At 32.0% G+C, this 12,140-nt stretch overlaps 1 protein-coding gene and 1 long non-coding RNA gene across 2 annotated transcripts in view; both read left to right on the top strand.

The window, feature by feature from the left end:
* The window catches only part of LOC147070101 (uncharacterized), a 593,776-nt gene that overhangs the window by 569,657 nt on the left and 11,979 nt on the right, over window positions 1-12,140 (top strand). The gene's annotated exons all lie outside the window — the stretch shown is intronic.
* The window catches only part of LOC147070102 (sodium-dependent nutrient amino acid transporter 1-like), a 45,060-nt gene that overhangs the window by 32,390 nt on the left and 530 nt on the right, over window positions 1-12,140 (top strand). The window contains exons 10-12 of the mRNA XM_085950046.1: window positions 8,225-8,324; window positions 9,491-9,667; window positions 10,455-10,552. Of these exons, the coding sequence (XP_085806172.1) occupies window positions 8,225-8,324; window positions 9,491-9,667; window positions 10,455-10,552 (375 nt within the window). The remainder of the gene's footprint in view (window positions 1-8,224; window positions 8,325-9,490; window positions 9,668-10,454; window positions 10,553-12,140) is intronic.

The raw sequence follows: 12,140 nt of genomic DNA, 5'->3' as shown, positions 1-12,140 counted from the left end.
TAATTTTAGTTATTGAGAATCGTGTCAAACTTACTTACGAAACAACTGAACATCTCCATCGCGAAAAGGTACCTATAATCATTTTTTTTATCGCCGATGATTTTATGCTGAGTCAAGGTAATACAATAAAATCTGACATGATGGAAATTCCATTTCTGCAATTAAAAAAAAAACATTACAATATTTCGTCATTGATCTGTTTGCATGACGCATCCTTACTTTATTATTTATCTTAATCCGTTAATCCTAATATTTAAAATGTATTATTATTCTAATTAATATGCATAAGATGGTTTTTGAATAATATACAATGATCAATTTAAATAAGATATCCACACCGATACGATTGGCAAATTAGATCGTATTGAAGCATAATTATTGTCCCTCTTCTCTTCTTTTATGACTTATCAATGAACGTCGTAATTGTGTTATATTTCCGTTCATTAATTAATATAAAGACTACAAAAAAATTATCGATGGCTGTAACATTACCGATAGCCAACATTATAACGCAATTCGACAAGCATTTCATGTAAAAAATATTAGGTAAAATCGTCGTAATTAAGTAGGATGCCCGTAGTTTAATTGGAAAAGCACACTGGCGCAAATAAGCGGATACAGATTCAAGTCTCGTCGGGTGTCGTATTTTTTCTACAAAACGATTTTTTCTACTGTGTATATGAATGAGATATTTTAAAATTATATAATATGTTCAATACATATAATGTTATATTATCAAATCTTCTGTCTTATTAGCTAAATAAAAAAAATATGATTTAATATTTAATAACATTAAATCAAATATATTATCTATTCTATATTATCTCTTAACAATGTTGAACAACAATCATATTTATGTATTTAAACAAAGATTGTTATCAACGTTATTTTGAATGAATTATAACAGTAACCTACCCACCTATCCAAGTAAAAATAATTCTATTCGTTTTATTCGAAAGTTTTAATTTTTAACATGTAATAAAAACTAAAATTGCTTACTGTGTTCGATTCTAAGTAAAACACATGCGCCTCCGCAGAGTGGAGGTAGAAACAGATTTTTACGAGGAACCATACAGTAAGTTGTCTAATAAATAGTAAATAATATTCTTTAAATAGGTATATAAAATATTACGAAAACCAAAGAGGTTGTGATCCGTTATGATTAAAGCAACAACTTTTCAGTTAATAATAATTATTACCGTACAATGTGTATAAGATTTGCTAATTTTTTACCAATTTTAATTTGATTAGGTACTTGGTTATTGATTGTTAAAATACGGCATCCTGATGTTATCTATGAATTAATGTTAGTAACAATAAATTGTATTTAATACATATATTCAATGTTTCAAAAGACAGTTGCTAATATTAACGGAATTTTAAATAACATGCCAGTTCTGTTGTTTAATTATTACAGCATCAATAGTTCAAATCGTTTAGTACGGCGTCCAGATTACTATGAGTGTAAGTCTGATTTGATATAAATATTGTTATATATTTTTTGCATAATTATGTGCCTTAGTGTTAGATAGAGAATGCCACATTCATAAATCTTGGACGTTAATTTATTGAATACCGACTAATTCAATTGCAATTATAATATCAGAAATATTTGTGTAAAATTGGTTTATGCGAAAATACGAAACAACGTGAAAATAGAACAGGAAAAAAATAATGAAACACAATGCCATTGAAAATGTTGAATAGAATGAAAGACATGAGTGGTGTATAACCGCACTTGGAGTACTATTAGAAGACGAAGACGAAGTTCTGGTGAGAGACAAAGGGGGAGCGGTGTGGCCTGTTAACCGCCACTTGCACTTTAGAGGGGGAGGCTGCGGCAATTACGGCCAGACTTTGTCTTTATGCAGTTGGGGGAAAAGAAATTTGTTTTTATTTCTATTCTATCGTCATTTTCAGCGAGTGAATCTTTGTCACTATTTCTTTCATATGTTTTATTATCATGATCCAGTTGAGGTTGCTTTAAACCCTTTTACATATTATTATTCAAATTCATGAATGATTTAAATTATGATACGTGTCAATCCACTGCTGGATTAAATCCTCCCCATATCTCCTTGAACTGTATTGCTTCGTTTTCACGTACTTCTACGGAACTTGCTTAGTTCATGAATCCAGCGTGCTTGAGAGTGACCCTGTCAACGTTCAGTACCTTTTAATTATTATTATATTGTAATAATTATTAATACGTCTGATAATGGAAGTCTTGCCCATTGCTATTTCATTAGTTTGACGACCGCTAATCGTCGTGTACTCTTATCAGGAATACTTATCCATTGGTTTATTTTGATATATTTAAATTTATTCGCCCAACATGCTTCTTTTATTTCCATGCTACGTTGAACTGCGGTTAATTTTTTGATTTATCTTACAATTTAATTCAAGTTTTACATAATAATATATTCGTTTTAAGGTTAATTTTAGACACCATTGAACGCCACTTTTGAAGATAATAATAATATCTCAGATTGGTTTTGCAAGCGATCGCGTCGTAGCTACCCTCGTTCTTAGAGGCATTTTGTTGTCCTATATAGTAAGAATAGTTATTGATCTATCGGATTTGAATGCCATCGGCGAAGATCACTAATTCTAGGTCAGCCGAGCAGTTTATCGGTAGTTTTGTTTTATAGATACTTATTTATTTAAACCAACATTCCGGTTTTCAAGTAGGTACCATGATAATCAAATGCAATATGGCGTGTAATATAATTCAAACAGAAGCGTACATTTTAAAATTTGATTGAAGTATTTTGTAATTTTGTACGTGACTGTATCAACATACAGTGTGCGCCGAGAATGCGGACGCATTGTACTGAACATTTTTCATTTTGAGCTTTAGAATGCGAACGAGTGCAGCACTCATGCTCGTAGTCACACTGTCCTCTCCACTTGAGAAAAACTGAGTTGTATAACTTTGTTTTAAATTTGAAATATTGTCATTCATTTCTGGTATTTTTTCTAAGTTTTTAATTCTTTCATTTTGTGGGGTGACTGGTTGTCAATATGATGACCATGCGATCGAGAATATTGCGATGAAAGTATTATGAAAATAAATAAAAATGACACAAGTATTCTCTTGCATTCTTTATAATGTTGTCAGTTTTTTATGTAATATATTTAAACTATCAAATTTGGGAAACGAGAGAATATATGATTAATTTTGATTTGTTTATTTTCACTATTTTTGAATAAGCAATATGGTAGCCTTGCCACTGAAAATTTTAATTAAAACATTAATTAATAGACTATCTCTTCTATGTAGTCAATATACTTGTATGCGCTTTTGATTGTAATGTAATAATAATACATTAATATACCACCAACTGAGGAATATTTATAAAAATGCGAAACTTGTGTCCGAATAACAAAAATACAGGTTTGTAAAAGATGCATTGAATTTTATTTAAAATTATTAATCTTACCTACAACAACACTGAGAAAATAATAAATATAAATCGAGTATCGACAACGCTCAATGAGCAAAAAATAATAGGCGCAAATAGGGTTGCCAACTTCTTTTATTAAAAAGTCGTGATATTTTTCCAATACAAAATTACCACTAATATGTTATCCATGTAATAGGTACCACATTATTTTAGACTTAAACATCAGTCATAACTAGAAGTTGCAATTTCTCGAGAAAATTTTCTAATTCAAAAATTTGTTTGTCAAAATAAGTTGTCATTTGGGAAATATAAAAGAATACGGTCAGAATCCAGATTCAGAGCTTTTTTAAGCTTGAATCAGCAGCTTTTTTTTCAGTTTAAGTTCCTCTTTGTTTTTTGTGCCTTGTAACAATTCCTCGAATCTCATTGATTGCCTTTTCTGGGATTTTGTGCGTCCCAGGTAAGCTTCAACCGGGATCCTGAACGAAAAAATTCAATTCCGGCCAAATCTGGATAGTTGGAAACTCTAGGCACAACGCGTTTTAGACGGTGTCGTATGATCGAATACTGAAATCATACACTATTTCAATGCATGGTCAGATTAATCTTTTCTGCTTTTGAAATGTCAATATAACATAATATAATAAATTCCCAAGAAGATTATTTATTTCTGTCTGAGATAAATATATTTTTATATGACTAATATATAGTAAGAATACGTTAAAGAAATTATACAATAATCAGTAATACTACACCACTATACAATATAATACTACAAAATGAGATGCAATTTCAAAGAAAATTAATATTGTAGGACGCAGTTAATGAAAGAAACTACGCGGTGCATTTTTCAAAGGAAAACTGTTGTGGAATTGCGGTGATAGTGTGTATAATAAGAATTCCACAAATTTTCATTAATTCTACGCTAGCACTTGAGTGCTGGTTTTTAATTCGCGGTGAATTGTTATGATGGTAGGAATGATTACAATGCTTTGTGAACAACTAACTGATGCTATAAACTAAATGATAACTAATTTTATTACTATAGAAACGTAAGGTTTTTTAGTATTCGTTAGATATATACAGAGTTTATATATATATATATATTATAAACTTACACCGGTTCACACTAGACTATAGCATCGGACCATCGGGTGAAGCGCAAGGTTGGGTTATTTTCCTTAGATCAGTGGTATATTCTTACTATTTTGCAGTATATTATTGCGCAACCGTCTATCCAAGGACTATCCACTAGTATATGAAGGCCTTCTCTGGCTCACTCTATTCTTCTTAGTCCCTAGTTTTTTGTTGCCATGTACATCCACCTAACTTTATGAGTTTGTCTATCCATCGGGTTTTAGGGCATATTTGTTGGTTTTTTGGTACCAATGTATGGCGGCATTTGTCTAGTGGTTGTCCACTCGTCGAGAGACATGTCAAGCCCATAGTCTATTACTCTCTACATATAATGCCGTTTATTGTTGATAATAATTCATAGTACTGTAAATTTCAGTGTCACTGTTCTATAACATTTAATGTAGTTACTCGAAAGATTAGAATAATATCCTTTTCTTTTTGCAATATAACCAATATATTGTTACCATTGCAATAATGAATGCATCGGTATGTAACACGTGTTAACTGTAATCGTAATTGAAAACCCAAAGCAGAAGCAGTTTTTATTTAAATTTTGCGTCTTTTTAGCAAGACCCTCCTGCGAAAGCGACTAACTTAAATTTTTGAATTCGTATACCTGAGAAGGGTGTCCTCCATTAACCATGCTATTAAGAAAAAACGTCCGATTGAAAAATTTAACTTCCAGAGGCTTCTTTTTTTCTTGTGTGAAATAGCGTGTTGTAAGCTCATCCAATTAGTTTAAAAAATCCGTAATTGTGTATTATTATCATATTATAAGCGTGCTTTGTCGAATAATAAATTAGTACCGAAATAAAATATGTTTGGTAAGATCCGACCATAAATAAAGTACGTATTATTAATTATGTACCCCTCGAATCGAAATCTTTTCATTTTTTTGCCATTCACCGTAATAAGCTCTAAGTACGACAATATCGATGTAGCCAATGTTCATTAAAAATATAAAAGTCGCAATTTAATTACAGTTTTTTACATCATATTTTCCACCATCGTTTTCACTCTCGTCAAGACTATATAAGGGCTTCCGCTAATATGGGTGATTTTAACATTTTTTTAAAACAAGGAATCCCGGTCTATTGGAATACTAGATCTGGATCAAACTCACATTTAGATTAGAAAAGTAATCTATTACCTACTTAGTTATTTTATTTAGTTTATTACTGACGAAAGTAGATATTAATTCAGTAATTTAAGAGTAGTTTAAAGTTTCAACAAATCTGCGGCCAAAGAGAACGAGCTTCAGTTACGCACTCAAAGAAGTTAATGAGAGACAACGACTGGCGAATGAGGCTTTAGGGCTTAGGCAGTGCGCTAGAGCCTCTTTAGTCATTGAATCGTTTCATTACTTTTTCATCACTCCACTATTTGGCATACAAAACACTTAACAACGTGAGGGGTTCCTAGGTATGAGGGATGTCGTCTCTGGTCTATCAACGGGTTGAAAAGAAACATTTTATTCACTTAGGAATACATATTTTTTTATGTGCTTTAGTATGCCATTTCTGCAAAAATAGTTTTAGTTAAGTTACGAGTATTTAAACCGATTTGCTCGGTTGTGAAAATAATGTGTATCTTCCATGGATTATAAAATAAATTGATTACTTATTAGTCACGTTATTTTTTAAAATACCTTTCCTTATATTAATTAGAAAGAAAACGAGACGTAAATAATAATGATTACAATAACATATTTTTATTGTGAAGTATCTATTATTATATTATGAGTAAAATTAAAAAAATACTTAATTTATACGCACACGATGGTCGAGCGGCTTACGCGCCGGTTTATAAGATTGTGGGTTTTAGATCGGGCAAATAACCATCATATTGTTTTTTTAATTTGTGTTTGGTGTCAAAGTATGGAACTAATAAGTTGAGCAAGTAGTTAACATCCATTTATCGTAAAAACTGTTAATACAAACTAAACTCTGTTAATACAAACCTCCACGCTGTGTAGGCCTATAATTATGATACTATTAGGATCAAATATGGTCAAAAGAAGAAGAAGAAGAAAATGAACTAGTTAGCCTAATTGTTTTTCTGGAATAAATACATTTTATTGGTAAAGCATACCATTATATTATTATATAGCCTCGATTGATGGCCGTCTATTAATCAAAAAGTAACATAGCAAAGTAGCACAGCAAAAAGTAACATAGCAAAGTAAAAAGTAACATCACAGCAAAATAAGCATTGAAGACTTTAATAGAGACTTAGCGGGTAGGTGTCAAGTCATTTTAACCATACTTGGAAGAGACATAATTTTTCAAGTCAGTGAAAACACAAAAAGCAATCCCTAAAGTAATATAAAACTTTAATTTATTTTTATTATTATTGAATCCAAGGATATGCGAACAGGTTGTAATGTGTTTAAATATATTTAATTAAATTTTACAACTTGCAGTAATATTTAAACAGCAAAGATATCTCTTAATACTTTAATATTATTATCGCGTTGATTTAATATTAGCTCGTTGCAGAGATTCAAAAAAAAGTTTGACGTCGAGTTGTCGTGATTGCAACCATATAACAGATATGTATATCTATAGATAATGGCTGCATGTAAGTTAGCAAACAGTCCACGGGTCTTTTAATTCGTCTGTCTCCGAGCGGCGCCGGCGTCGAGTGGCGTCGCGTAATTAAAGCGTCGTAAAAACGGACGCCGACCGGAAGTGGGCAGCGCTGCCGTGACGTCACATCCGGAAGGCGACCGCCCCGACTGCAGTTAACTCGAGTAGTTATTTGCCCGCAAACGCTGCGAATGCAAACGACGTTGTGCTTCTGTCAACGCCAGCTAGCTCGCTAGATAGCTCCTCGAGGCCGGTTATGGAAGATGAGAATTATTATTATAGGTACAATTACTGTAAGATGTAATTATGCCTGCTTTTTCACGCGTTTATGTTATACTTGAAATATGTATTTTAAAATATTGGAGGATTGCATATTATAATTACCGTTAACTTGAAAGATTTTTATTCTCGAAGAAAAAAGGGTTAGCAAAGGTGTACATTGGTAAACTCCATTATAAATGGTAAAATAATACAATCTTTTATGTAGAGGTCTTACGGCTGTTTTAAGAGATAAATCCATCCTCAAAACGACCGAAAATGACTAATCCTGAAAAATAAAGACAGCAAATGCTCATTATGTGAAAATCTGTTAATAATATCTACTTTATTTCTTTCAAACAATGGTGGTGTAGTTTTAATTTATTACACCAGAATAAATTCTTTCAACGGGCCATACAATTTTTTTAAAAACTGTTTGAGTTAGTATAGTCAAACGATTGCTGTCTGAAAGTTTCAGTATTAGATTAGGGGTTCTTAACCTATGGGTCGCTTTCCAAAATTGGATCGATTGACATATTATCTCATTTAGTGCTAATACCGCGACTGGCGCGTTTGGGGGAGTTGGCCATTTGATATAATGAACGTGTTATTTAAATGTTGTAATTTAAAGGTCAGCAGTGATTGCGTTAAGAGAGTACTTTCAGTTATAACAATATTTTTGAGATAATAACATACGATACGTTTTATGTGTACTAAAATCATTTCAAATACCTTCGATTTCTTCGAAAGTACCAAATAGCTTGCCGGAGTTTAGAATTCGCTTGTAACTAATTAGTGTTAAAAGAAAATCAAATATCAGTCTGTTTTTTATAGGGAGGGCAGTATATCTTGACACTGGTTGACCACCATGGAGGATCATTCATCATTTACGTGCTGGGAATTGCTGAACTTGTCGCTTTCCTGTGGATTTATGGTAAGTAAAGACATCTGAAATAATTAAAAACAAAAACTCTGAGATCTTATAATACATCATCTACCTACATAATATTATATTCTAATAAGTATTAGAAGGCGGCGGGTCCAGGAGTAGATCCTCTAATAATGGGCTAGGTTGATCCCTACTAGTTGGTACTTATATTGTAAATAAATTTTTGAACAACTATGATCCATTAGAATTACTTATTCAAAGGCTTAGTTTCACGAATATTGTATATTCATACTCACAATCAAGACAGAATTTTGTAAATCTCTTGAATTTGGATCACAATCAGTAAGAGTTACTCGTTTAGACAACCACCTAACACTTTTTTACCCCCTAGATGCCTTTATGGATACCTCACATTTACTATCGAGGTTTCCTTGAGGACTTTGGCACGCAAACTACTCTACTTGATGCTAGTCAAATTAAAATTGTGCCGGCTGAGAAAGATGCCTTATTGAAATCCATTCGTCTACCCGCATCGGGTATTACTAATTTAATTTCGACCAGGGCTTATGAAACCACATTGAAAAATCCCTGGAAAATTCTTTGTAGTGCAAGGCGGTGGTGGTTCTGATGAATATTTCGTCGTATTCATTGGGAACTGAGAACTGCGATTTATAGCCGAGTTTTTCCTGTGGTAAAATATGTGTCGCATATGACTGATATTCTGAGCAAATACTCATCATAACTTACATGACTGCAATCACTCGACTTGAAAGGCACGAATTATTATTACATGTCACCGTTTATTATTTTGATTCTTTTGTTACATCGATACAGAAAATCCTTGGAGGAGAAGGTAAAAGATGGTAAAAGGGTTTTCTGTTGCTAAAATATTGACACATTATGCGTCTAATTAAAAGAATCTTTTTTGTCCAATTTGTCCACTTGTAGTACTGTATAAGGTTAAAATAATAACTTATTCATTTTAAAATTTAATATTATAATCGATTTTAAGATGTGCAAACATTAAACACACATTTTCAAAGTCGTGAAATATTAAAAATGGGTTGCTAATCCCTGATTATACCATTTATAGGCTTGTGTATAGGTTTCACAGAGCACAGATTTCCTCAATGAAGCAAAGACGCGATTGAATAACGGTTCGAGCAAATGTAGTAATAATAATATCACACAATATATTGATGATTTTACAGGCATTCGGCGCGTTTGCAATGACATCGAGTTCATGCTCGGAATGAAGATCGGTTGGTACTGGAGGATATGTTGGAGCATAGTTACTCCGATGTTTCTCATCATAGTCATGCTGTACTCCCTCGCTACTCTTAAACAGATCGACTACAATGGCGTCCAGTTTCCGAAATCAGCTTTAAGTAAGATTATAATACTCTCTTCGTATCCCATTATATTGCATTGTATTCACTTTATTAAGATACAAACAGGGCTTGAAATGGACCGGAACGCACCGAAGCGCCGTTCCGGTTCATAAAATCTCCAAAATTATCTATTGAAATATTAATTTGACCACCTGAGCTAGATATATCATATATTATACTAAAAAATCTAACAGACTTATTTTTATATAATACATATACAATTAGATAACAACGTTAATATTTTCATAAAATTGTCGAACGCTTCGGTTCGTAAAATGTTCTATTTCGAGCGCTGGATACAAACCAATCGAATAGGAACATGTTTGTTGATAATATTGTAAGTTGCCGGATTGAAGTACTGTAGTTTTTTCTACTACTTTAAAACTGAATTAAAGATTATTATTTCAGTTTCATAAAAGTGTCGTTTGATTTAATAATGCATCATGATATGAAATACCTACTGTTTTATAATACGATACTATGAATATTTTATTTAATTCAATGAAAAGCAGAATTTAGGTCACTAAGACAAGTTTTTTTTGCGGTGTGGGTCGCTAAAAATCGAAAGACTTTTTATTATTAAAAAAACTTTCCATTTTCGGATAAGTGAGTAGGCGTAACTTGAAATCAATTTAATTATTCACAATAAATATCTTCCATACATAATATTTAATTTTTGGCGTAGGCAGTGTTTTTATAATGTTAATATTATTAAGAATGGTTTTTGGTGATCGTCAAATTTACGATTTTTTGTAACTAATTAAAATAAACTATGTTTTTACAGCATGCGGCTGGATGCTGTCCATCTTTGGCATAATGCAAGTGCCAATATTCGCTGGTATTGCCATCTATAAGAGAAGAGAAATCATCGACTTTAAAGAGGTAAACGAATTAGCCATTTGAGTTTAAGTCTATATGACAGAGATGCATTGAGATGGTTTCGAAATAATTTCTTATATTTTAACATTTATAACTGTTTCTGGCTGTAAATCTATTCATACGTCTCTCTTATTGGTTTACGAAGAATGTATATGAAGATATCATTGGCGAAAGGTGACTTTTGGAAAGAGGTAGGCTGTGGAGATCAAAGAAAAAGAACACACTTGTCAGGGTATACTCACAGAAAATAAGACGATACTACAATATTACTACTGATGAATAGGTACACACTAATTTCAACGTCACACTTAATCGATGAAATTTCAATAGCTCACTAACGATATAGAATAATTAGGCAATGGATATAAATTATGTATTTTCCTATACCTACACGTAACATACGCCTAAAAATATATCATCGGTAAATATTATCAACAGCCCAATATGACAAACAACTAAACAAAAAAAATAATATACTTAGGTATATGTTCTATGACTGAATTAAATGATGAATATTAAATCAGGAGATAAAATTATGAATTATTTTTAAAAATATTCTATCTTTATATGATGTGAATGAACAAATAGAAATTATTTTGTTTAATTATCGCATTATTAATTATTATTTGAATAAAGCGCCAATGCAACAGTCCTCGACACTAAATATATAAGCTTTGCCTTATAAGCCTATAGATTCATATGAATAAAAGGAGACTGCTCCGATGCCCATGGAGCGCAGTTCATACGATAAGCTCGGCAAATTATTGTCGAGTGAATCGATATTAATTCAATACTCGCTAGAGGCGCTGGTTTGTCACTTATTATTTATTTATTCTGCATTATTCTGACGATAGATGGCTTTCATTTATATATATTTTTAAAATATTATTTATTATTCTGACGATAGATGTATTCAATTGGTTCCCGCACATTTTTTTTATTTAAGTATTTAAATTTAAATATTTTTTATCTATTTTTCTTAGAAGGTAGGCTTCAAATAATCGCCTACTATGGAGCCTTCGCCACTGGAAGATATTGTAACCAACATTCATAATATTAATTACTTACTGTTTACTATTGTCTATTAACACTTTATTTCTAAACCACTATAATAGAAATTTATCACATTATCAATATAGTAAATTAGATATTTTGTTAACTGCGCCGTTGCTATTAACTTTAGAAAAAATATTGTACCAGGACAATGAAATAATTATTACATTCTTTAAATTCATCCGTACACCATTTCTGTCTTGTTGTACTGTGCGAAAACATCTTCTTGGCTACGCTTCTAGGCGCTGTTGTCTAACTAAATGGGAGGAGCTTGTTTGTTTATAATGGAAGTGCGGTTAAAAATGGGCGGAGCATGTTAGTTGACAGTTTTAACACGTAGCCAAGAAGATGTTTTCGCTTTCAGTTAATCGAGTTTGAAGATTGAATTAAAAATATGCCATATTAATGTATGTGGAAGAAAAGAATCCAAACCCCAGTGCCACAAGTTTCAAACTGACGAAGTGGTGAACGCCGAGAGAGAAAGATCAAAGCCGTGGATAAGGCTATCATAATCTGTGTCATGATCCTCAGTCATGAG

This window comes from Rhyacophila brunnea, unplaced genomic scaffold (assembly GCF_057557595.1).
Source record: "Rhyacophila brunnea isolate RB1 unplaced genomic scaffold, BYU_Rbru_1.0 scaffold_22, whole genome shotgun sequence".
NCBI classification, from domain to species: domain Eukaryota; kingdom Metazoa; phylum Arthropoda; class Insecta; order Trichoptera; family Rhyacophilidae; genus Rhyacophila; species Rhyacophila brunnea.
The sequence above is the reverse complement of the archived record's forward strand: the minus strand, read 5'-3'. Positions and strand labels throughout refer to the sequence as shown.